The following is a 27,935-nucleotide window of genomic DNA, read 5'->3' as shown; positions in this document are numbered from 1 at the left end:
AAATAGATTTGTCATATTACACAATAAGTACAATTATATAGGTATAGTTAATATCAAAATAATGCCACTCCAGAAACAGTATCATAATAGAAATCACACAGTAAATTATTCATACATACATAGAACAAACTATACGCTATAGAATAAACAATCAGCTATTCGTCATTACAAATAAGCGAAACTGTTTGTAAATAAATTTCTAGCGAGCGACGAACATTGATGACATAGCTGCAATTAATTATTTAAGAAAAAAATCAACTGCCATTCCGCCGTATCGCAACATTTTGCCACATATTATAGCATAAATGAACATATATATATGAGGCGAAAACAAGTTTTATGGTTGGTTGGTCAATAATCCAATTGTTCAATGTTTTTCCTTCCGACCCTTGACCTGTTTGTTTTGCATTCCAGGCTGAGTTCAGTTATTGTTTGCAAGAGTCTTACATTCAATTTAATTAAGTTACGTATTCAGATAACGAACTAATATCGATTAAAAACTTCATACAGTTACTCTTTTATATAAAATATTTCAGCCACAGGCCTTCGTCAGTAAACGAATATCCAGAAAATTTTACAAAGCGTTTCCTTGTGTTGACAATAATGGATGTAAATGCAATTTAATGACGTAACGCGAACTCACCCGACGTAAACGTGACGTTACGCGCCAATACCATGAAGTTACTGTATTATATGCATTATACGCTGTTTATGTATATATATATATATATATATATATATATATATATATATATATATATATATATATATATATATATATATATATATATATATACAGTCATTATTTTGTAACTTGATACATGTTCTGCTCTTTGTTTGTAAACTACTCCCGTTCGTGAATGTCCAAGCTATAGTTTATTTAATGTAACGTGGTATTCGGATGCAGATCATTACTGCAGTAAGTAATCAAAAATCGAACGGAACCCCCATGGTAATCAGTGATTACAAATAAGAATTATTTGATTGTTTACTGCAGATTAAGAAATGGCGGATGTTTTATAATAATGCATAAATGTGAGTCGGCCACTGAAGCTATTGTTATAAACCGCCGAAGGCGGAGCCCCGGAGGGATATAGTTTTGGCGTTGTACGTCTTTCCGTCCGTCCGTCACTCTGTTCATCAGTCCGTCCCTGGCCGTCTGTCACAAACTTAACAAGGCTATATCTCACAAACTCTACACGAGTAAAACATAAAACATCCTGGGTGAAAATACACCAATCATCAAAAGTGTCATGCACAGGAATGCACCCATCATTTTCTTTAATGAGGATTAGTGCCGTATTGTAATGTTTTGTATGATTTATCTTATCAAGGGCTATGTCAAATTTACTTTACAAGATTCTAACATGGATCTTCATGGATGTATATACAATTTATTAATTAATGATGTGAATTGAAATTCATTTACTTATAAGAATAAATTATCGTTTGTTTGTAATTCCAATTTTACATTGTTTGATCCATTCTAACACAGCTTGCAACAGCTCCCATAGGAAATCATGTCGAGAACCGAAGAATATTCTAATAACAAGAGAATCATTCTTTTTTTTGAATATTGTTAAAATTGATTCGAGGTAAAATGTAAAAAAAATAAGTTCTTATTTTTATTCTATTTCCTGACATTTGTCTACAATTTAAAAATCTTGGAGACCATGTGTAGGAGGCACGGGTCATTCACATTGGCTTTAGGTCAATGACACACTAAAAGGTCAATAGTTTAGCAAGTCATTGTTTGTAGGTGTCGTATTCTCTATTCCAATTGAAGCCCTTTCGTGAAAAGTAAGTGTTATTCAATCAGAGTTCAGTTGTCATGAGTGAGTCACGACGGCTAAATATCAAATGTCAACATTTTAAGGCAAAAACATATCATATAAGAATGACTGTCGCGCACGCGGATTTATACCGAAATATTACATTCCTTAAGAAAGTTGTACATGTTACTTTATGTATAAATACGATTTGTAGGTACCAAATAATTCAGTCTGCGAAGAACGAGTAATAGCACCGTTTAAAACATGTTCTAAAGACATAAATTATATTTACACTTTCATCAAATTAATATCAATTTATATCTTCAAAACCAGACATGAAAATCCGTATTTTAACTGGTAAATACACCGTTGTAATCATTAGCTGATATTTATTAATTATGATAAAAGTGTTCTTTTTGTTTTTGTTGTACTTAATGAATTCTGGTTTTAGGTCAAGTTGTAGATATAGTGTAGTAGTGAAAAACATCTATACGAATAAGTAGTATCATGTCACATCAGTCCCATTGATTTTTTTCATTTATTTATTATTTTTTTAACAAAAAACTAACCATTATTATTTTACTTCAGTGATTATACTCCTTACTCAGCTATGTTGGGCTGTTCCGGTGCCGAAGAATGACCGTAAAAAACATGTAGTTATGATACCGGAACCATGGAGAAAGCATTTATCGAGGCTTAGCGAGGAATCGAAGAATTTACAGAACAAGATAGTGAGTACTTGGATTATATGAGACCCGTTCTGAGCAAAAAATAATTTAAATGCATGTGCGTAAAGTGTCGTCCCAAATTAGCATGTGCAATCCGCTTAGATTTGATTTTCGATCAGAAGAGACGTTTTTTTAAACGAAAGATTCTATAAAAGCGGAAAGTGTCGTCCCTGATTAGCATGTGTGGACTGCACAAGCTAATCTTAGATGACATATTAAGCACATGCATTAAGTCCATTTTTCCCAAAACGCGACGAAAACACCGATAGTAGAAATCTTAAAATATTACTATTTCCAAAAGTAAAATAATTTATTTCCTTAAGTTTTCCTGAGTGAGAATTTATATAGAGTAATAACTACAATGAATGACAAATTCAATAATAGTTAATTTTTTTATTGTACTTGTAACACAGAGAAATTAATTCAAATATTATCATTATCGAATTTCCAATTCGAACAAGAATTAATGTAAATCAAATAGATAATTTGATCATACATACAATTTCATTTAAGACAATTATAAGTCACATGTAATAATTCATAGAATCTTCATGCAAAAGCATTCAAAGCATAATACAATATAAAGAAGTGAAACTCCAGCTGCTGGAGCAGTATTGAATTTTCATTAAAAACAATTAGTTGGTCCTTTATTTAAAGGGATCTTTTCACGCTTTGGTAAATTGACAAAATTGAAAAAAGTTGTTTCAGATTCGCAAATTTTCGTTTTAGTTATGATATTTGTGAGGAAACAGTAATACTGAACATTTACCATGTTCTAATATAGCCATTATATGCATCTTTTGACGATTATAAAACCTAAAAATTATAAAGCGTTGCAACGCGAAACGATTGAATAATTTGGAGAGTTCTGTTTTTGTCGTTAAATTTTGTGAAACTACGAAGATTGCTTATATAGGGTATAAAATACGTTAAGTATGTGTACTCGGCGGAATGGCTCAGTAGGCTAAAGCGTTTTTACTTCAGGACTCTGGCAGGACTCAAGGGGTCACTGGTTCGAAACCTGCTCCGGGCAATGTTCTTTTCCTTTTTTAAATTTTATTCTTGATTTTTTACTGGAGCTTTTACGATCCAATGTTTACATTTATCAATATAAAGCATTTAATGAATAAGTTAAAAAATGCCAAAATCTGTGAAAAGGCCCCTTTAAGGCAAGTGACCAATTGCCCAAACAGTACAAAACAGCACAATACAGCACAATACAAACCAACAAAAGCATTATACAATATGTTAATACCAATTTAAGCTGAAAACAAATATTAAATATGTAAACAAACAATTAATTTTATAATTGCAAAGCACTATACAAACATCGACACAAAGCAAGTTAATGACATTAACAAATTATCAATTCTCTTATCTCACAATGACCTATTATATAAAATGAGTTTCATTAAACTACTTTATTTGGGAGGGTGGGACTGGGAGATTCAAAGTTTTTAACGCTGTGTGTTCCACTCTTACAAAAACAAGTATGAACTATTTTTCGAAAACCCATGCGCTCGAGTTAGCAATTCGACCAATCATAAAAAGTTGAAAGTGAACATCGCTCAACCTTATTTTTAAAAAGATATAGTGAGAACTTGTAAACAGAATTAACTTGCGTCATAAATTAAACATTTTAATTCAAGATTAAAATTAGCCAATTTCTTTCCTTAAGTTTTCCTCAGTGAGAATTTATATAGAGTAATAACTACAATGAATGACAAATTCAAAAATAGTTAAATTTGTATTGTCCTTGTAACTCAACGAAATTAATTCATATATTATCATTATCGAATTTCCAATTCGAACAAGAATTAAAGTAAATGAAATAGATAATTTGATCATACATACAATTTCATTTAAGACAATTATAAGTCACATGTAATAATTCATAGAATATTCATGCAAAAGCCAACATAATGCCAAACACACACAAACAAACAATACAATAAAAGCAACACAATCAAACAATAGCACATAATAACTTATCATAAGCGTGTCCATTCAATTACTGAAATTATATAATGCGTGCAAACTAAAGCAGCAATGACAGACAACCTATAGAACTGATCATATATAAACATCTAACGACAACATGCATTTTCTTATCTACTGTCTTTACATGACTGCACAATGAATCAGTCTATTCTGATTTCTGTGAAAAATTTAAAATTATTTACATATATACACTATTCAACACATGTTTTATATATGTCCAGATATGAATTCAGCAATTTCAACTTTATCTTCTAAAGACATATGCAGATATTTCTTATAAGCGTCTGAAGACCAGTCACCTAAAAGCTGAATTTTATCAGTGGATACATTTAATCTGATTGCAAAGGAAGCCATACCTCTTCTAAAAGAGTGAGTAGAATAAGAATTTGGATCTACATCACATTCTGATAAAATTTCACGCAGCTTTTTCAAATAAATGTTATATGTGACTGGTTTTCCTGACTTCAATACAAGTAGAGGAGATCCAGGTCCAGCAGGAATTTTACTTATCATATCCTTAAATGCTGCCACGGGACATAATGTTGAATTTTTAACAACTACTAATGGACTGGTTAATACACGTTGTCCAAATTGTATAGTTTTAGTCCATTTCATTTTAACCAATAACGTATGCTGCTCAATAGACACATCAACCCTCAATAAGAATTAAGGATCTTTTAGGTCTTGTAATGTTGTTGGGACTAAATTAGATTTTCGAGCTAATAAAAAAAAGCGAAAAGAAATAAACACCAGAAAACTGACGAGTTTATGTCAGAATTATCTAGTACCGCATACAGTTTTAGCAAAATTTCTGGAGATATTGGTAAAGCTTGTTTAACTTGATGACATAGCATTCTAGAAACGCCTTTAAAGGTTAGATTCAATATGAAATTATTTACTTTATCTAAAGAAAACCCAAGGATTTGATGCATGGTTCGAACTCCACTTACATAATTACGAATTGAATCAACTGATTTAAATGATCTACTAAGAAACTGTACATATAATTGTAAAGTAAGGGTTGAAGCAGGAAGAAAAACTAACCCAAAATGTAAGCAAAACAAAAGAAATGAGTGCCACTGGATCTTCAAATTTTTCCTTGATCCCTCAGCATAAGCTCGTCTATTTGAAGCTCTCAAGTCCTCACCAAGTTGACACATCTGTCTGTCTGAAACAACATGATACACTACTAAGGATTAATAAATAAAAAATCCTTTTCTTGTACAACACTATTATACAAAGTAACTTCTTTTGTAATGTCTTCAAATGTCTTTATATGACTTTCATTTAAATGCCACCTAGACAAATGATCTGCTATCCTGTTATCAACACCAGATATGTGTACTGCCTTAATTTCAAATTCATTTAAAGCTGCAAAAAATATTATTTCTCTCAAACATTTTTGCATAAATTTACACTTTGCTTTTCCTGAATTTAAAGCAATACACACAGCCATGTTATCACATTGCACTACAATTTTTTTACTTTTAAATGTCATATGCCATAGATGTACACACACCACAATGGTCAACATTTCTAGCGCACTTATATGTAAGTCTATTTCTTGTATGAATGTGGGAAAAGTTGCATGAAAATAATGTCCTTGAAAGAACCCCCCACAACCTACTTAAACAAGAATCACACGAGAAGGTTTCATCTGGAGAAGACCATTCTTCTACCGCAATTACTGAACTACCATTGTATAATGGCAAAAAAGTTTTCCACCACTTTAAATCCAACTTCACTTCATCTGGTATTGCATGACTATCATGTTCACAGTTCAATGCATATACCTCCCTAAGCCAGTTCAATAGTCTGTTGATAAATATATGGCTGGCTTTAACACACGCTCCAACAAAGTTCAGCTTGCTTAGTAATTGTTGAATCTCTTTCAACGAAGCGACTTCCTTACTTAACCAATTCTCCACTAATAACAATATTTCAATCAACCTATCTGGTGATATTTCCATAGTCATGTTTATAGTATCAAACATAACACCTAAGAAAATCATTCTTGTAGTTGGTTTTACAGATTTATCTGTAGATTCTTCCAAACCACATTTTTGTAAAATATTTTCTTAACATAAATAAGCAAACTCAGCATGCTGTACTTTTTCAGCACCTGCAAAAACATTTAAATAATTTAAAACAATTACACCTAGTGTAAGTAATATATATGCTACAGCATTTGTTACTCTTTGACAAATGTAAGCTGCTGACCTTAATCCCATGGATAAAACAGTATCACAAAATATGTGCTTTTTGTATATGAATGACACTAAATTATAATCACCGGGACAAATGTTTATCTGTCTATAAGCCCGTTTAAGATCCTTTTTAAACAACAAACAACAATTCCCCTTTGCTTTTATCAATTCACACATATCATCTATTTTTGGAAACACTGAATTTATAGAATCCCCTAGATATTCTGACTTGTTAATAAAGTCATTTAAGGCAGAACCTTTTGGAAAACTTAAGTCTAAAATTATTCTCCTATCTGAGACATCCTTTTTTGGCACCGAGTTTAACGGTGAGATTTTTAACTTACTACTAAAAGGATTAGATTTAAAAGGACCTAACACAGCATTGTAACTCTTTTCTTTCAACAAATAATTTAACATAGCTTCTGGATATTCATAAGCTCCTCTATGATTATAATACTTCCACACTGGAAGTATGGTTTCTAATTTATCATTATATTCTACTACACCAATAGGAAAACCATACTTTAACAATTCACACACTGTCTTATCATTATAATCATGTAGCATTGTCTTCATAAATTCTGTATTGATTTTATTATTTACTGGAATTTTACAACCAATAAAATTATATTGTGCCGAAGCTTTAACTTTTTCATGAATTCTTATCATCTCCTGCATATCATTATAAGAATTATTTGTACATGAACATATTTTGCATGATTTTGAATGTGAACACAGATGTTTATTTAAATTAGAGTTTAAATTATCTAATTCTGATTTAAAACAATATGTTGGTAGAAATTTGTCTATTATTACATCGTCTTTTTCAAATTTGTTAGAAATATTGTTTAATCACATCAGTCGACTTGGACACTCCTGTGAACACTCAGGATGCTGAATCTTTTTGTCCTCTTTTTGCCAACATGTGGCACAAATATGTAGGGCGTACCGCATTTTCCATTTCACCACAGCCGTGTGATCGTTTTTGTGTTGACATTTGTTTCTCTGGTAGAGCGAACAAAACCACACATTTGACTCTTCTTTCTGACAGTGGCAGAATTTGGTTTCTTGCTTTTAAATGTTGGCGAAATTGATTTTTTGATATTGCTTGACTGTTTCATTTGAAATTTGTTTAAGATAGCAATTTCTAAGTACTGGAATTCATCATTCCATTTTTTCTTCCCGAGTTCAATTTCTCTAAGCACAGGCGCATAATAGCATTTCAGCCCTTCGAATTCATATGTCATACTAAGATACATTATGCGTTTCAACAATTCCAATCTACCGTTTCGTTCTGTTGATTTGGTTTTAGAGTCAGAAATTATTTCTAATTCTCCTGCTATAAATAAATTAAAATCCAAACTTTCAAATGTCATGTTTTTGCTTACAAATTGATATCTTAGGTAAGTGTGTGGATATCTTTGAGAATGTTTAACCTTATCATTAGCTGTAATTGCAATGCCTGACATTTTACTTTTAATTGCCTTGACTGACCGTTTTGAACTAATTTGGGATATTTCTGAATTAGAGCTAGAATCTCCATCAGATTCAGAATGCACAGACTCTTGTTCTGAAAAGTTATAAATGGATTCACTGTCAACATCCGATCCAGATAATGATTCATCTATTAAACCCAGCTTTGATATTTGCTTCTTAACTTTATTTGTAAGTAATTTATCTTTTCTCAAGTCATCAATTGTAAGCCTATGTTCATGATCACTCTTTTTACTACTTTTACTTTTAGTTTTTCTGTATGTGTTACCGTTAGAAAGTACTTTTACTTTACCCTTCAGGGATTCGATCTTCGCCTTCTGTTTTTCCAGCTGCTTTTTTGTTTCATGAAAGTCCTGTTTTTTTGCGCAGTTATTCTTCTTGTCTCTTTAGATTTTCAATTTCTTCCTTCATGTGCGAAAGCTCGTCTTCATCGGTTTCATCGTCCTCGAGCAACTGTAGGACTCCAATTTTGTTTACATGTACGTCTGCTGTAGCCTCTAACTGGGTTACTTTGGTCGACTTTTCTATGTTTAAATTATGTTCGCCCACGTCTGCCATCCCTGAATCGGTCAATTCCTTGTAGTTTATCTTTTTTGTGTCCCTCTTGGAACGATTACTCATGTTTATCCTCAAAACGAACGGTTTTGAGTCTATTTCCATACGTCGTATCCGCACCATGCACTGTTCGCGGTTTGATGTCGAATTCGCACCATGTACTTTTTGCAATTGTTAATAAACACACACTTTTAAAAAACATCAATGACTATTTACACAATGAATAAAGTCACAGTTTGTACTTCATGAATCTATTTAATATTTACATGATTCTACCGATTGGTGTGTCCATTTTATAATGTACAATTAATTAAATGAGGATGTCAGCAATCTCTACTTGACAAAAGATTCCTGGCTCGAAATGTTCCTCAAATTTATCACAACTTCCGATCATCAAATTTTTTATCGAAATTCAAATTTTTTAACGCTGTGTGTTCCACTCTTACAAAAACAAGTATGAACTATTTTTCGAAAACCCATGCGCTCGAGTTAGCAATTCGACCAATCATAAAAAAGTTGAAAGTGAACATCGCTCAACCTTATTTTTAAATAGATATAGTGAGAACATGTAAACAGAATTAACTTGCGTCATAAATTAAACATTTTAATTCAAGATTAAAATTAGCCACTTTTACATTTTGCTTATAAGGCATATGCATCTTAAGTAGAGGAAAATAATATCGATGATAGCACACTTTCAATCGCGTCTGCTTTACTTGATAATGTTCGCTTTATTACTGTTTCCTTTAAATAAAGAATTTGCACAAACAAATTATACGATTTCTATCATTAAACCTCCGTATTGAAGTCTGAATTAACTTATCGTAAACAAGTATATGACTTTCTTAAGATGTAAGTAGTAACAAACAACTGATTTTAGTCTTAGCAGGACACACACACTGTATGTTACTTTGCTTTTCAGAGCTCAATGTTCGAAGAAAAATGCACTACGCCCTACAAACCGGGCAAACTTAGCAAAGGACCAAAGGTATGAATCTAGTTTCATGATAAGCATAACTAATAATTTTTACATTACAATTCTTAAAACAATTCTTCTTTTCTTTTTAACTGAAATGTGTAAAAGATTCTTTGTATCGCTATAAATTAGAATAGTGCATTGTAATGAACCCTTCTTCGGTTTATCTATATTTAAGCCATCATGCTGCTTTAAACAACCCTTTGATAAGCCCTTAACGTAACCAAATATTTGGTTTTGCGAACCAAAATCATTTCCCATGACCTGTGCAATCAAAACAATACCTTGTATTCTATTTATCTAGGGAAGCAGTGGCAAAGAATACGTTAAAAAGATCGTGGATCACCTCAAGAAATTCCAAGAAACTTTCTTAACAATCGAGGACAGTATGAAGAAATATCCCGCATCTGACAAGATAATGTTATTGCAGAACCTAACGAATCTTTTAGTAAATGACGTCGATTCGGTGCTGAAGGTTTACGGGGTCGAAAGCGTCAGGGGCAGGACAAATAAGAAAATCAAAGTACTGCCAGAACTATGCACACAGTATTTTACAACTCTACAGGATTTTCATTCATTCCTTAAAAATGTATTGTCGATTATAATGCTTCAGTGATTTTGTTTTAGGCTGCCGTCGAAGAAAATAGTGATAAGTATTTATGTAAAAATAAAATATTTTTGATATTTTACATGGGTAATGTGTTCGTAGTAATGCATGTGTAGCCTTTACATAGATATTTATGAAACTGGTTTTGATGACTTTACATGGGGAATACTGTGATTATAATATTTTACTTGATCATTATTTATCAATTTTACATAAAAGTAATAATTAATTTAAGTAGAAATGTTGTAAGAATCGGTTTATGTCAATTTTTATCGTGCATGTTTTATTTCATAATTCTGTACTTTGTATTTTTCATTTTACAATTGTTTGTTTACACTGTCAAGTCAGATATATATTTCTATATATATTTATTTATACATATTACATTGTGTTCCTCTTATTTTATTAAATTTGTATTTATTACATTTGATCTCTGCGGAAATTAACGAAAATAAATGTTATAATTATTATATAATGTTAAAATCGATGTAGTTCTCCATTATTTTTATCTGTCCCCAAACCAAAATTACATTATTTTCACCGTTCTGAAAACAAAGAATTTATGTTTTTAACCTTTCTGTGAAACGAAATAGCACTCTTTTCACTGGTCCGTATACCGAAAGTGCAGTTTTTCAACTTTCCGCGCACCTAAATTGCATAGTTTTTACCATACGCATGTGATTTCATTAACACAATCACGATGGTTCGCAACGAGTCATTTTAATCCGCTTAAAACGTCCATCATTACTTGAAGTGATTATTTTCATTTCCGGTTAAGAATAGTGCAAACAAGTTATTAGATTTTACTTATATTTCAAAGCAAGAGAGTCAGGATTGCCCCTGGAGGGCTCGCCTGAGTTCAAGTTTGCTTTTCTTTCGAAGACTTCACTTTATAGTTTGACCCGCTTCTAACCCAGAATAAAACTTGGTATTGATATTGTACAGATAAATATGTTGATGATGCTTCATTAACAGTATGTCATAACTATGGTGTATTTAGTGGTAACAAGGCTTATTTAACATTCGACCTTATGACGAAGTTGTTTAATGTACTTGACCCTGTTTCGATATTATTAGGATATTATTAGATTAAACATTCTGACCAAGTACTATTAAGATTGGGTAAAAATTGTTGCCTCTAGAGTGGTTCGTTGACATTATTTTAGCTTTACACGAGCTATTTTGTATCTCAATTTTCGTACAATATTTTTTTTAATTATTGTTTTAATGTCCAAAAACTTAGATTAAGCATCGATCACCAACCTTATAAGCACTGCCAATTCAAAATCCATCCTGAACTAAAAGGAGCTTATAACTTCTAGCTGTTCAGTATTGAATTACTACGATAACAGACACGAAAATCCTCGCAAATAAAATGACCATTGGCATCGGAAAACACCGCATGAAAGCGTTTGCCGCAATCGAGATACATAAATGATCTTATATGAATGTGTATTGTACACAAAACAAGATAGATTAAATATACGGCGCAAATTACCCACGAAAACTACAAATTGAGTAAATCATGCATTATTTATAAAATTATTGCATGCTGAAATGCTTTGATTGATGGCGTCACATATGCTCCAAAACTATATATCGCGGTTTCAAACAAACATGTTGCTAGATTTGTTTATATTTCTTCTTTCAGTACCTCCAGGAAAATTGGACTAAAATACTAATTTCCCCATTTTAGGCGCATTTGGTTCGAGGCTAATGCTAGTTAACTCTTTGTTCCGCTGAAATAATATTATTCCTATTTTACATAAACTGTTAAATATTTGTGTTAAAACCTAAACCAATGACACATTTTGTCTATAAATATATATATTCAAGTCTGACTACGTGTTCACGTCATATAGTGCGATATTTGTTTCGTTAGAGAAAAACTAGCAACGCCCGCAACAGACTAATTTAAATCCGGGAAAAAACCCAACGCAAAATGCTCATACGATTTTGCAATGTATGTAAACAACCAGTATACATAAATCAGGTCATACCGTACCGTAAATAGCATACAGAACTTAGGACGATGAAATGCAATACCTCATTTAACAGGGACTTTTTTATATTTTATTTCGATAATCGGCCCATTAGATTCGATAATAACCTATTCTAATAGTATGCGGATACCCTAATCATGGCATAGAACGAAATAATAAACCGACAAAATACCGGTGTAATTCAGTTGTTTCATAAAGTCGGATTTTTTTACAAATTTAAATCTTGTTGATATTTATTACAACGTTGGTGCTACCGTAACCATTATACACCAATGTTAATTTCATTGAAATGAAACATTAGAACTATTGATTTTTATATGATAACGAAAGGGCCACGATGAATCCGAAGTATTAACATTAGTTAAAGGCACGCCCATTATCGTAAACTTGACCTAGATAAAACTTAATTACCTAACTTGACCCAGATTCAAACATGACCTTGATGAACAGTCTAACCATGTTTCATCGAGATTGGATAAACATGTGGTATCGTGTGTGATAACGAGCTAAAGGTTGACGACACATGACTCAAAACGCATGACAAACGGACAAACGGACGCCGGACATAGAGTGATCACAATAGCTGGTTCTCGGCTGAGCTCAAATAAGTAACTAACTTTTAGATAATAAAATACGAAAAGCTGTGTGTAGGTAATTTAGTTAATAAAGTTATTACGTGTCCTATGTATATATATACAAATGCAATATGTGCAGTCTGTAAGGGCTTTCATTTGTCCTTTTTTTCATAGAAGGTATTATAATTATTTATATCATCAAAAATGCTGGACTGTTTCGAAAAGACACAAGGACGTACGAAAGAAGCAGAGACAGCCAGGCATTCTTTTAAAATAGTACATCGTCTTAATATATAAATATAAATTCGTTAAATTTGTTTTGGAAACTCCTCATATAGGCGTTTATAAAGACAATAATCCATTTTCCGTGTAACAAATATATATGTATTCAATTCATAATATTTTGGGTCCAAATTATTTATGACAATCAGAAATGCAATTTGTGAGTTAGGTTAAGGACAGTACAATAAGGTTAAGTTTTACGCGGTCACGCTATCTTGAAGTCGAACTTGTCGCGGTTTTGGCGCGTTAACGTAACGCCGCCGTAACGCCGCGCCACTTTATGTAACGTTGTTTTAACGTCATATTCTATTAGTTTGTTATTGTCAGTTGAATTAAAGGAACGAACCTAAACACAACGCCTTATCACTTAAAAAGTCTTAATATTTTGGTGCCGTGATTATACACTGAAAGTACGATGAATTTACAGAAGTTACGATCAAATAGAGGAGGTACTAAACGCACAATCGCTATTTTGCTGGAGAAAATCGAAGAAAAGAAAGAGAATGGAACGCTGATAGAAATCAACATACTTCTAAAAAAAATGAAGACAAAAGTGGAAATGCTAGAGACGTTTAACGAAAAAATCTTATCAAACACGGACACTGAAGAAATTGAAGATGAAATTGTGGAAACAGATATTTACGTGATGGATTTACGCATGAAATTAGGCACACTTATCGCCGAGCGTGATCAACGGGATACGAGCATAGGGAGTCAGCAGCCGACGTTTCATCCCATGGATATGCAGCGTGGTCGAGGGGATACGGGTGTAGGAGGTCAACAGACGACATTTCATCCCTTTAGCACAGCGTGATCAACGGGATACGAGCATAAGGAGTCAGCAGCCGACATTTCATCCCATGGATACGCTGCGTGGTCGAGGGGATACGGGTTTAGGAGGTCAACAGACGACATTTCATCCCTTGGATGCACAGCGTGATCAAGCGGATACGAGGTTGGAAATTCAACAGACGACATTTCATCCCGACGATACACCAACTACACTGGAGAACAGAAATATACATGCGTTACGTAATCCAGTCGATACCATTCATCTGACAGGTATAAATTCAAATTCTTCCCAATTTCATAGATTACCTAAATTGTCCTTACCCACATTCAACGGTGATATCCTACAGTGGCAGTCTTTCTGGGATTCCTTTGAGTCCTCGGTCCATTTTAATATCAACTTGTCCAACGTCAAGACGTTTAGTTATTTGAAGTCACAGTTGGAGGGTAGCGCCGCGCGGACGATTGAGGGATTTGCACTTACCAACGGGAACTATATGCAAGCTGTAGATTTACTCAGGGAAAGGTTCGGTAAAACTCACAAGATTATAAATGCGTATATGCAGGGATTGTTAGAAACACCATCGCGCAGTAACAATTTACAGAGCTTGAGAATTTTCCAAGATAAGATGGAGGCATATATCCGTGGGCTTGAATCGCTAGGACAGATCCAGGACACATACGGGACATTGTTGGTACCAGTTATTATTGGGAAGCTTCCGGCGTAAATACGACACAATTTGGTTCGTGATCATGGAGATGCAAATTGGATTCTAAGTGATCTTAGACGGGCGATTAGTAAAGAAATCAATATTATAGAAGCGGGAATGCCACAGGGACATAGCAGTGAAATGTACACATTTGACGCTACAGCCTCATTTTATACCGGAACGAAGCCTAAAAGGATGAACGGAAATCAGAGACCTAGCAACGCGGTCCATTCTACACGAACACGAAAAGATGAGGTGAAATGTGTATTTTGCGACGACAGCCTTTCTACAACGGAATGTAAAAAGATCACAAGCGTAGACGAAAGGCGGAAGATAGTCAAAGGGAAACAACTGTGATTTAATTGTCTATCAACCCATTTTGTTGCTCAGTGTACGTCAAACGGAAGATGCCGTTAATGCATCATACGAGCACATGTGACCGGAAGTCCGAATCTGCGTCCCACAATTCCACGTCCGAAAACCCTTCCCATGATGCTTCAGTGCTAAACACTTATACAAAAATACAGACTGGAGTTTATTGAAAACAGCGCAAGCCACAATAAGTTATAATTTCAACGATGCTGAAGCTAACATTCTGTTTGATGAAGGTGCCCAAAGATCATTTATAACCAAAGAGCTGGCCGAGAAATTGAACATTGTCCCTGATTCAACAGAAGAAATGAGCATATCTTCGTTTGGAAGCGCAACGAACCAAGTACAGCACATAGACAACGCTACTATCTACCTACACGCAGAGGAAAGTAAGAAAATTCCTCTTAAAGTCCTGATTGTCCCACTCATTGCCACGCCCATGAACACTAGATTACGAAATGCTGCGTCCAACTTGCCCTATTTGCGAGGATTGAAACTTGCCCACACTATTACAGACGGCTGTAATTTTGAGATTTCTCTATTAATCGAAGCAGACCATTACTGAAATGTGGTAAAAGATGACGTTATACGCGGAGACGGGCCTACAGCAGTAAAGTCAAAGATCGGATATCTTCTTTCTGGCCCCTTACACAGCAATTATCCCAATAGACCAATGAACACTGTCCTAAATGTCATGATACCCCAGTCCTACAAATCTGAAGAAATGGCGCTTGAACGATTCTGAAATTTAGAGAGTATTGGAATACACGCAGCCGATAAAGATGAAACAGCCATTGAATATCATCAAAATTACCAAGACAACTTCATATCGTTTTCCGATGGCAAGTACTGTGCAAAATTACCATGGAAACAGGATCACCCATCGTTACAAAGCAACTACGGTGTCACGAAGAGAAGGACTGAAGCCACTATCAAGCGTCTTTGTGAAGACCCCTTCATCTTACAGAAGTACGCACAGATTATAGAAGAGTAGGAGAGACGAGGCTTTATTGAGAAGGTCTCAGAAGATTCCCAACCGACCCAGCAAGTCCATTATAATTATACCCCACCATGGCGTCAAGAAAGATTCCCTCACTACACCCATCCGATTAGTGTACGACTGCAGTTGTCGACAAGCACGTGAATCCCCGAGCCTAAACGACTGCCTTGAATTTACCCCACCTATCCTCACTGACTTGACAGCTATACTCCTGAGATTTCGAACACACCAGTACGCCGTAGTCACTGATATAGAGAAAGCGTTTTTGAACGTGAGATAACACGAAAACGACCGAGATTCGACGAGATTTTTCTGGCTAAGTAACCCCAACGACCATGAAAGCCCATTAATCACCTACAGGTTTAAAGCTGTATTGTTTGGCGCAACTTGCTCGCCATTTATACTGAATGCCGTCCTTTTGAAACATCTACAGATGAATTCCCATGTCAACGCCGCAGATACGTTGAAAAGAGACCTGTATGTAGACAATGTTTTGCCAAGCTTTTCGCACGAGATGGAAGCATTAACCTACTTCCAGGAAGCACGCGATTTGATGACTACAGCCGGATTCAACCTGCGGTCATGGTTGTCAAATAGTCCCCGTCTAAGAGAACTCGCGGAAGCAGAAGGTTGCCTTGACAACGACACAATCACCAAAGGTCGGGGTATGCGTTGGCATGCAGTTACAGATGATTTGTCATATGCACCACGTGATATTCCTGCCATAGAGAACGCTACTAAGAGATCCATCCTTCAATACTCCTCACGCATATATGACCCTCTTGGACTGCTGAGCCCAGTGACCGTGCGAGCCAAGAGTTTGATGCAAGAGATATGGAAAGAGAAAATTGATTGGGACATCCCACTTTCGAGCAATTTACAAGAGAAATGGAAATCACGTGCAGAAGATTTCAACGAAGTGACTACGATTTCCTTCCCCCGACGATATTTGCATCATGCAGACGACAAACATACCTCCCACCATGAAGCAGACGATCTCCCCATAATGCACGTATTTGTCGATGTCAGCATTCAAGCTTACGGAGCAGTAGCCTACCTATGTAAAGGGAGAGAATCTTCATTAGTTATGGCGAAGAACAGAGTTGCTCCATTAAAAACGCTCACACTTCCGTTATTAGAACTAATGGCTGCTTTGATTGGCGCTCGTCTTGCTTCACGCATACAAGGAATCCTCTCTACAAAAGATGTGGTCTTCTGGGGCGACAGTCAAATCGTTTATATAGGTATAGGTAATATAAATAAATGCCACTCTAGAAACAGTATCATCATAGAAATCGCACAGTCAATTATTCATACATACATTGAAAAAATCAACATGCAATAGAATAAAAGATTAGCTATTCGTTATACAAATAAGCGAAACTTTCTGTAAACAAATCTTAGCGAGCTTCGATTTTAGATTACTTAGAGGTTATGAAGAAATGTGGTTAAACTTCCATTACGCCCTGATGCAAAATGGTGCCATAGATTCAAGCATTAATGAACATATATTTATCAGGTAAAAACAAGTTGTTTGGTTGGTTGGTCAATAATCCAACCGACCCTTTGTTAAATGTTTTTCCTTCCGACCCTTGACCTTTTTGTTTTGCATTCCAGGCTGCGTTCAGTTATTGTTTGCAAGACTCTTACATTCGATTTAATTAAGTAACTCTAACAGATATCGAACTAATTTCGATTTAACATCCTTATAAAAGTAGAAAAAGCGCAAATTACATAAACAACGAAGTGGTAAGTATCATTTCCCTAATTTATTCGAGCAGTTAACAGTAAATGAACGGGTGCTATGTCTACAAATTCGATTTGAATATGGACTTTTATTAACGGTTTAGAATATATTTGCAAACAACCCTTAATTATTAAATAAGATTGAAAAAATATCAATATGTAGTCATTTATTTATTTTACAAACATCTATGAGGAAATGACAAAAACGATAATGGTGATGATAATCATAATATGTATATGTGATTATATATAAGATATATATAGATAACGACAACAGCAATAAAAAATATTAGTATTATTAGTATTATTATTTTGTATTATTATTCGTAATTATTATTATTATTATTATTTTTATTATAAAATAATAATAATTATAATAATAATTATTATTATTATTTTATTATTATTATAATAATCATTATTATTACTACTTTTATTATTATTATTTTTAGTAGTAGTAGTAGCAGTAGTAGTAGTAGTATTAGTAGTAGTAGTAGTAGTTGTAGTAGTAGTAGTAGTAGTAGTAGTAGTAGTAGTAGTAGTAGTAGTAGTAGTAGTAGTAGTAGTAGTAGTAGTAGTAGTAGTAGTAGTAGAAGTAGTAGTAGTAGTAGAAGTAGTAGTAGTATTTGATTTAATTATTATAACAAGTCTAAATACAGCTTAATTCCCCGCCGATATGTTTTTACCTTAAAGGGGCCTTTTCACGTTTGGGTAAATTGACAAAATTGAACAAAGTTGTTTCAGATTCGCAAATTTTCGTTTTAGTTATGATATTTGTGAGGCAACAGCAATACTGAACATTTACCATGCTCTAAAAGTGACTATATGCATCTTTTGACGATTTAAAAACCCGAAAATTATAAAGCGTTGCAACGCAAAACGAATTAATAATTTGGAGAGTTCTGTTGTTGTCGTTATATTTTGGGAAACTATGAGGATTGCTTATAAAATGTATCAAATACGTCTGGTATTGTATCCGGAAGGTTGGTCGAGTGGTCTAAGTGGTAGACTTTTTACTCCAGGACTCCAGGGGTCAGTTGTTCGAATCCTGCTGAGGATACCTTTTGCTTTTTTAATTTTATTCTTGATTTTTTTCTGGAGCTTTTTATATACAATGTTTACATATATCAATATAACGCATTTAATGACAAATTTCAAAACATGCCAAAATCTGTGAAAAGACCCCTTTAAAGATTGACCTTTGATAATTATACGTTGCGATCGACTCATGACGTCTGGACTCATTCTGAGTAACAATAAATTTTCACGAAAGGACCTCAGTTGGAATAGAGAATATGACGTCTTGAAAAAACAATGACTTTCTTAACTATTGACCTTTAAGTGTGACCTTGACCTTTAGCTAGTGTGAATGACTGGTACCTCCTGCATATCGTCTCTAAGACTTTTATATTATAGACAAGTTTCAAGAAAACTACAAATATTAACAGAATATTTGTTTTTAACATTGGCCTCGAATCAATTGATACAATGTTAAAAAAAAGGATGATTTACTTGTGATGAGAACATTCTTCTGTTCCCGACATGATTTTAAATGGGAGCTGCCTCTAGCGGTGTTAGCAAGAACCAAACAATGTTAACATGGAATTACATACAAACGATAATTTCTTCGTATAAGGTAATGAAATGCAATTATCATCATTGCCACTATACACTCATGAAATTCCATGTTGAAATCTTATATTGTATAGTAAATTTGATATAGCCCTGAAAAGATACATCATACAAAACAACACGTCACATTACAGATAAAATGACGTCACTGACATCTGAAGAGTTGGATAGTTTATTTACAAAGGAAGAAATACGAAAGGCAATACAAATATTGGGAATAAATAAATCTCATTCAATTGATAATATTATATACGAATATTTTAAGGCGGGAAAGGATGTTATAGTGCTTATGCAATAAAACACTAATGAACTTACCTTAGCAAGTTGTTTGGAGTTGATTCAATTGTCAACAGCGTATGTACAGCGCAGAATAACCCTCCGTCAGAAAACAGAACGTTTTGTCAAAAGGTTGTTTACTGCACATACTCTCTGTCGTCATTATTACGTCATTAGCGCGTTCGTCGGTAAAATGGGCAATTGGGGAAAACGGTCGGGATGGTCCATTGACAGTCCGGTAAATTTCACCATATTCCTCCCCATTATATAGCCCTCCTCTTTACCCCACCAAGACAGTCTGCCACACCCCCATACCACGTCCCAAGACCAAACAACATGATATCATACTTACAGACCGGAAAAATTCTGTCCTAGTTTTTTTCCATTGCATTACCCATTCACCGTTTGACCGTTGTAGTTTATTTAAACAAACCCGAGCGTTCATTTAATTATTTAACTAAACGTTTCCTTCCCTTAAGCACAGACCACTTTACTGAATCCTAACCCATATTCCAATATTTGACCTTACTCCTATTTCATTATTGAGTTAAATAACGACATGATCCAATTCCAGTCTGACATATAGCGTACACATTCCACTATCAATACCTCCTGGCTAGTATCTTACAGACATCCGACCGCCTCAACCACTAGTTAAAGGGCGCCCCAAAACGTGGCACCCTCATATGGTTCGAACCCCAACTCGCCAACAGACTATTTCCAGTATCCGATCCCCCTACAGGTTATAAAGACGTCTGCCGTTTTCAGCAGTAGTACGTAATATCTCCCCGAGGGTCACCTTTCGGATCTGGGCCACAGCATTCGCAACCTCACCTACGTACGCCGGAGTATTGTCTTTATTACTCAGGACTCGCAAGTAGGGAGAGTTGGTCTCCACTAGAAGTCGATCGGCCGGAATCCCTCGCACAGCTGACTTTTGCACCTCATCAAAACGAGCAACCAGACCCGAGATGCTAAAGTAACACCAAGGGAATCCGACGGACCAACTCAGAACCTGATCAAGAGTTCCCGTAAAGCAGTGGAGGTGTATTCTTTGTGTCGGACTTACGTTTTTCTGCATGAGACGGAGAGCAAGGGCACTAGCCTCACAAGAGTACGTGTCCTGCCCCCGAATATGCAAAATCACTGGTCGCCTAGGGCAAGCCAACTCTAACAGCCCCACAAACATCTCCTCCTGCCTACTCCACTCACGTTCAGGCACGGATCGGTCTAAACCGATCTCTCCAAGCGCTACCACCCCATCCTTCCACAATTCTCTCTCCACCTGTCCTACCACACCGTTAACGTCCCTTAGAGGCGCCTTAGGATGCACCCCGACAGCCGACCCGAAGCCAGTGACACTGGGATATTCCCTTGGGTAGTTGGGTGGATTGCAGAAAACTGCAATTCCCCCATCTACCCGCACCGTTACCTCAGGCATTGACCTCACGGTATGCCCCACCAACGCCTCAATAGAACAAACCTTGGTCGCCTTTCAACTGCGGTCCAAGTGAAAGTGGCTGTCGAATGCGGTGAGTTCCGCATTCCTAGCCGAAATCGACTCACGAACCACAGGTGAGGTTTCCACCTCATTGCCCCCTTCACACTCGTCCACCAAAGACCCGGGCTCTGGAATCGACGCTGCCACTTGAGCCGACGCCATCACCTGGGCCCTTGTGTCTTATAGATCGTGCCCTTTATCCACACACGGGACAACTCTGGGTTTTTTTCCTCTTAAAACCCACATCATCCTGCTGGGACCGGGATCTGTCCCTGGTCCCAACCCCTCCATTCAACTCTGCAGCTCTATCAAGAGGCCTGGACCGTCTCTCACACCGGTCCATACCTCTTATCATCGTACCTTGAAGAAACATTGCCCTTACGGGCTCCGCCACTTCATCTAAAGGCCGTGCACAGCCGGTCTCCTCCACAATTTCCAGGTCAAGATTGGCCGCCAAAGGAGCATCAACCTCCATCTCTTCCGAGTCAGAGATGATGATAACCCCTTGTTCGGCCAATTTCGACCGCTGCCTCCATAAAACCTCACTGGCTACACAGGGAAGTCAAGTGCTGATAGCTACGACACCATGGTGGCCTCCCCTTCAGGCCCTTCGGGTTCGACCTTCACTTTTCACAAATCCAACCTCACTGGCAACGCATTGGAACCTGGCAAAGTCGGACTGCGGACGAGTGACTCAGGGTCGACTTTAACCCTTCCGGACCTCACTGGCAACGCAGGGAAGTCCAGTGCTGTCGGGACATGAGCCAGCTTTGGCCTCAGTCCGGGTAGCTCTACTTTACCCCGGGGTCTTCCGCTAAGTGATGCCCCCGGAGTCCTCCGCTGCTTCTCAGGACCGTCCAACACCCTCTTAATGAAAGAATCACTAAGAATTTGGTGGCCGTACTTCTTGACCTCGGCTACAAAACCTAGAAGCCCTTTCCTCCTGGTCAAACTTACTTGACCCTCCACCGCCCTTTCCACCCGTCCGTGATCCAAGGGCAACATGGTACCAAGCTCTATGACCAGGTCCCGCCCCGATCTCCAGAGCGTTTCCCGACCGCTGGTCTCCTCGACCTCCCTTAATATGTCGCGACCATCGATGAGGCCAACAAAACGTGGCATTCTATAAAACATCACAAATGTTTCACATAATGTGCATGAGCGTCTCGATCTACCGGCATAAACGATAAATATAGATCTAACCTGTCCTACAGCTTGGACATGTATACAGATCTATTTCCTTACCCTGTTCTTCCGTGACTCCCACACACTTTTCTTGGCACCACTCCTCACACACATCGCAAGCAATCATAAAAGAACTATCATCAATTCCCCTACATAAACAGTATACTTGCTCGTCTTGCACATTTTCCGCAATACCACAACTCTCTCGCTCTCGAACCACCCATACCGGAGGGTTGTCCAATGTGCAACTTTTCAATCGGTCATGATTCACATTGACTCTCTTCCCTCGTAATCGGACCTTGTATAGGAAATCGGTTAATTTTTTCACTACAACGCCCGGTCCAGTCCATTGTGGCAACAACTTCTTAGCTTTGCCTTTCTTTCCCGACACATTAAGGACATATTCAGGTCACCCACCCGATAAGGGTTCTGGCATAACCTCACATCATGATCCCGCTTCATGTGAGCCTGGTATCCGCTTAAACACCTGCGAGCGGTTTCATGGACTGACACCATACTTTGTTCTAAATTGTGGACATACTCAGTCACAGGCTGTGCCTCATGAGGTGGAAATGGGTAGACCAACTCAGCATGAGTATAAACCTCTCTCCCGAGCATCATGCGGTTAGCGGTGAAACCTACACACTGCTGAACGCATTGCCGCCGCTATTTGCGGTAGGTTTTTATCCCAAGTATTATGTCGGGAACCTACATAGCAACGGCCTGCATCCATGAGTGTGCGATTGTACCTTTCCACCTGACAATTGGTGCTTGGTCGATAGGCAGTTGTTCTTGTCTTACAAATGTGCAATAATTTACACACTTGTTACTTGCTCTCAAAGTTGGTACCCCGATCGGTCATTATTTCCATAGGTACCCCATACCTACAAAACATCTGATTGACCACTGCCTCTGCAGTCACCTCAGCTGTCTGCGATGGTAACGGGATACATTCTACCCATTCAGTGAACTTGTTCACCACCATCATCACATACCGATTTCCCCTTTGCGTTAATGGCAAATGACCTAGACAGTCTATGTGAACCATCTCAATAGGGAATCCAGAATGAAACTTAATCATCTCGCCCTTAGACTTACGACTAGGCTTTTGCTTACAGAGCAACGTGGGCAACTGGATACGTACTTGATTATGTCCTTTGACATGCGGTACCAGAAATACTTGGCCTTAACCCGTTCAATGGTACGCTGTTCGCCCTAATGTCCTGACATAGGAATATCATGGTTCAGGACCATAATCTCTTGGCGAAATTCCCATGGCACCAATAACTGCTGACGATCTGACTTTGGGTCGATTCGCCAAAGCAGATCAGCCTCCAATTTAAAACATGGGCGATTAATCCAATAAAACTTGGAGGCTGCATTTGCTAGAAATAGTTCTCCGTCAAGAGGCTCGGTACCATGCAAAAACCACTTCCGAATAAACCGGAAGTCGTGATCCGCCCACTGGTGTTCTTAAAGTAGAGCGTCCCGGTCCTTGACTGGGGTGGTTCTATCAGTACTCTCGACACCAGAGTCGTCTCCGGTTTAAACCTTCTGGATTATAACCGGTGCAAAAGAAACAACGTTATCCACCTCGCGAATTAAACCACCCTATTATTCTTCTTCCCGAGTACATTTCAGAAAATAACCACATGGCTAAACCTCAAGGTGAACGCCATGCTCATAATGGTCTCCCCATTCAACAAGCAATTGTGACAATGCGTCTGCATATCGTACTGGCTCAACTCCTCCATCCAGCGAGCTATCTAACCTTGTGGCTCCTTGAAATTCAATAACCAAGTAACCAAGTAAGGCTACTGTGGTCAGTGCGAACCAGGAAACGTTTGCCAAAAAATAAGTGGCGGAACTGCAGCGTAAACCTCACTACCGCTAGCAATTCCTTTCGTGTTGTACAATACCGCCGTTGTTCATTTGTCATTGCATATGACCCATACCAGATAAACTTAGGAATCCCTGACTGTATTTGACTGAGTACCCCACCAATAGCTGTATCAGAATCATCGGTGTCAAGCACAAAAGGGTCTTTCCTGTTAAGAAGTCCTAGGACTGAGGCGGACACCAGGGCGTCCTTCAAATCAAGGAAAGCCGCATCTTGGTCCTCTCCCCACTGAAAATCTTTAACCACTTCATACAGGGCCCGCGACCTTGCGGCATAATCCGGTATGAACATACGGTGGTAATTCACAAGCACCAAAAACCGCTCTACATCTTTAGACTTGTCGGCACCGGCCAGTCAACCACCACCCTAACGTCATACAGTACGGCCCCAAAATTATACCGTATGCTGAAACAGCACACACTTCTTGGGTTTTAACTTAAGTTGGTATTGTCGCAACCTGACAAATACCCCCGTTGTGTCTGCATGTGTTCAGCGAATGTTTTGGTTATGGCAAGGTTGTCATCCAGGAAGGCTGGAACACTAAGCCTACCACCCGAGAAAATGTCGCAGGTGCACTACATAAACCAAATGCCATCCGGACAAACTCGAATAGCCCATACTGAACGCAGTTTTCTTCTTGTCTGACTCCTTGATCTTAATCTGCCAATATGCGGAGTTGGCATCCAGTTTGGAAAACCACTACTGGTCAGCTAACATACCTATGCAGTCTTCAATCAATGGCAATGGATACACGTCCTTCACCGTGACTGAGTTCAACCCCCTGTAATCCACACACCACCTAACCGTCCAATCACGCTTTCTAACCAATACAGGTGCGGAACACAATTCTGAGTTAGAAGGCTGGATCACCCCGCCTCTAACATCTTTTTAAGATGGTTCTCTTCCTCCGTTACAAAAGCGGTCGGAGTTCTGCGCATTTTCTGCCTAATGGGCCTGGATTCCCCAGTATCTATACAATGCTCCACAGCCGTGAAATTGCCCAGATCATACTCGTTTTTAGCGAATACATCCTAAAACTTGCGTAAGAACCCAGCCAACTGCACCTGTTTCCCATCGCTCAAGTTTTACTTTGAACGTTCATAAAGGTCTCTGAGATGGTCCGGCACCGTGATTACTTCATCACATTGTGCCGCCTCCCGTACCATCCTTATTGAGGTACGTACCTCGGGCACTGGTCTCACTAAACGTACCTCCTCTGCCCTTCCAACCAATCTTCCTTGCTTCAGCCTAACAAGGTGACCCGACATGTTCACCAGTGGCAGCCTAAACCCAGCTTCACTGACATTGACCGACATAATCAGGTCACCACACTCAGCCTCAATTGCAAAGGTGCCTATTGGCTTTCCCAAAGAACATTTAATCATGGCTACCGAGCTGGGTGGGATAGTCACAGTTCGAGCGACAGTCACATTTGCCACTCTTGCCTCGACTGACCACCCTTCTTGAGACATGGGAACCACTTGGCCATTTAAACACATGGTGGCTCCCACTATGTCAATAGTGGCTCCATGCTTTTTCAAGAAATCCAGTCCGAGCAACATGCAATCTTCAATAGGGGCTAAATAAACCCTCTCTTGAAAAACCATGCCCCCAAGTTGGATCGTTACTGGTCCCACAACGGAACCATTCATCTGCAGTCCTCTCCCTGCAGTCTTCATGTACACATGTTCCAAAACCGGAACCTCTTCAGGCAACTGAGTCACTACCCGGTCCGAAATAAAGGAAACCTCAACCGCCGTATCTACCACAGCCTGTACTACAAGGCCGTTCACCATTACATTAACCGGAACATTGAATCAGACCTATTCTTTCTGATTATGACCGGTAGGCCCTTATCATTGTGGATCAGGTCTGGACCCTCTACACTGACCCCTTGCCGTTTAAATTGGAAGATGACACCTTCCTACCTTCTCTTGGGGTACCATCGAACTTATCAATTACCTGTTTAGGACAATCTCTGACCATGTTACCCAACTCGTTACAACGGTAACAGTGGTCACCCCTAGTCGGGAACGGTTGTCTGCTCCTAAGCTTAGGACAGTCTCTTTTGAAATGCCCCGCCTCGTTACAATTAAAACATTGCCGCCTGGCTTGGGATGGAGATTGACTTCTGGTGGGTCTTGCCAACAGTTGGTCAAGTTTACCCATCAAGAGGTCCATTTTCTCCTCCAACTTGACCACCCTTTCAACCAATCTATTCTGAGAGGCCACCTTCAATTCAGCAACCTCTACCTTCCCCTCACATTCCACCTTTCGCACCAACTTTGGTCTTCCATACATTAGCCCATGTGTATGGATAGCCCATTTGAGTTTGTCAATGGCCTGTTCTATTGACACAGGCCGCTGATTAATAACCTGTTCCCCAGCCTCTCTCTCCTTAGCTCCCATGCAGAATCTCAAAATCGTTTCTTGTACCATGTACTCCTCTGGCAAATCCCTAAAGGCCTTGACAGCCAGGGTCAAAACCCTGTCCGCCCAGTCATCTACTGACTCCGCCTCTCCCTGCCTCGCACCCAAAAATGTTATCCTTGCCGTTTCCGGCAATTCTCTGTAACAAAATCTCCTCTTGAGCTTGTCAATTACCTCTAGGTAACCCAGCTCCACCTCCCTGTCTATCACTAAGGCATAGTATTCACTAGCCTTATCGGGGAGACAGGGACATAAGTAACCCCGCTTTTCCGCATTTTCCCATTCGAAAATACCTGCATATTTTTCGAGTTTGGTGAGGAAAGCCTGTCAGCTTACCCGACCATCAGAAACCAGTGCTTTAGGTAATGACTGGATCCTGGTTTTCTGTTGACCAAAAAGCATAGGTCTCTGACCAACAGGTGTTGCAACCGCATTATTGGTAGCACCGCGCGCCGCATGTGTAGCATTTCGCGAAACACAACGAGGTATTGCGCCGCTCCTGCCAACCTGCGGTTTAGGTACCACCTGTGGCGCGGCAACATACCCTGACTGTACTGGCGGGGATATATACGTCATATGTGGTTGGTTTACAGGGTCAATTAATTGACATTGACCACCCACCAACATATATTGCAAGTGACCCCCTTGCGAGACTGGCACCTGGGACATTAACTGGTACTGTGCCGGCTGTGTACCCTGCGCCATGGCTTGGTAATGTACTGGTACATCCCATTTGCCACTGGCATCTGAGTCACTGCCTGGTATTGACCAGACTGCACCCCATTGTGTACCGGCATATGCGCAACCGACTGATATTGTACAAGCTGCGCCTCCGGTGCCCCTGCAGCCAGTCACAGGCACAGCCCGATACTGCACATGCTGTTCCACTGACACATGCTGATACTTAGCTTCCACCTTAGGCGGCAACCATTTAGGCCTCGCCACCTGTTCATCCTCCCTAGCATCAGGTGGATTTACATAGCATGCAGGAGGCCAACTTAGTGAGGCATTTGCAATTCCTGCCTTCACTCTCTCGATCGCCTCCACTCCCTTATCAACCGGTTCACTCACTGGTCTACTCACCTCCAATAACTCTTCCTCCTCCCCCTGATTCTCACTATCCACCACATTCACCGACAAAGAATCAGATTTACTGAATCTGATCATGCTCCACATTTGATTAGACAGTCGTAT

General features: G+C 38.2%; 1 protein-coding gene across 1 annotated transcript; it reads right to left on the bottom strand.

The window, feature by feature from the left end:
• Window positions 1–13,864: 13,864 nt before the first annotated feature.
• On the bottom strand, window positions 13,865–21,166 carry LOC127857183 (uncharacterized metal-dependent hydrolase YcfH-like). The gene is made up of 3 exons (XM_052393599.1): window positions 20,525–21,166; window positions 17,047–17,128; window positions 13,865–13,998 (listed from the first exon to the last, which is right to left on the bottom strand). The coding sequence occupies exons 1-3, from the start codon at window positions 21,164–21,166 to the stop codon at window positions 13,865–13,867; spliced, it is 858 nt and encodes a 285-aa protein (XP_052249559.1).
• Window positions 21,167–27,935: the final 6,769 nt, after the last annotated feature.

This window comes from Dreissena polymorpha, chromosome 14 (genome assembly GCF_020536995.1).
Source record: "Dreissena polymorpha isolate Duluth1 chromosome 14, UMN_Dpol_1.0, whole genome shotgun sequence".
NCBI classification, from domain to species: domain Eukaryota; kingdom Metazoa; phylum Mollusca; class Bivalvia; order Myida; family Dreissenidae; genus Dreissena; species Dreissena polymorpha.
The sequence above is the reverse complement of the archived record's forward strand: the minus strand, read 5'-3'. Positions and strand labels throughout refer to the sequence as shown.

Coding starts and splice junctions, on each gene's coding strand:
- LOC127857183 (XM_052393599.1), bottom strand. CDS start 21,166: ATGCCTGAGGTAACGGTGCGGGTAGATGGGGGAATTGCAGTTTTCTGC. Junction 17,129..20,524: donor CTGTGGCCCAGATCCGAAAG/GTGACCCTCGGG, acceptor CCCTTTACATAG/GTAGGCTACTGCTCCGTAAG. Junction 13,999..17,046: donor CGTCTGCTTCATGGTGGGAG/GTATGTTTGTCG, acceptor GCTGTGCTAAAG/GGATGAAATGTCGTCTGTTG.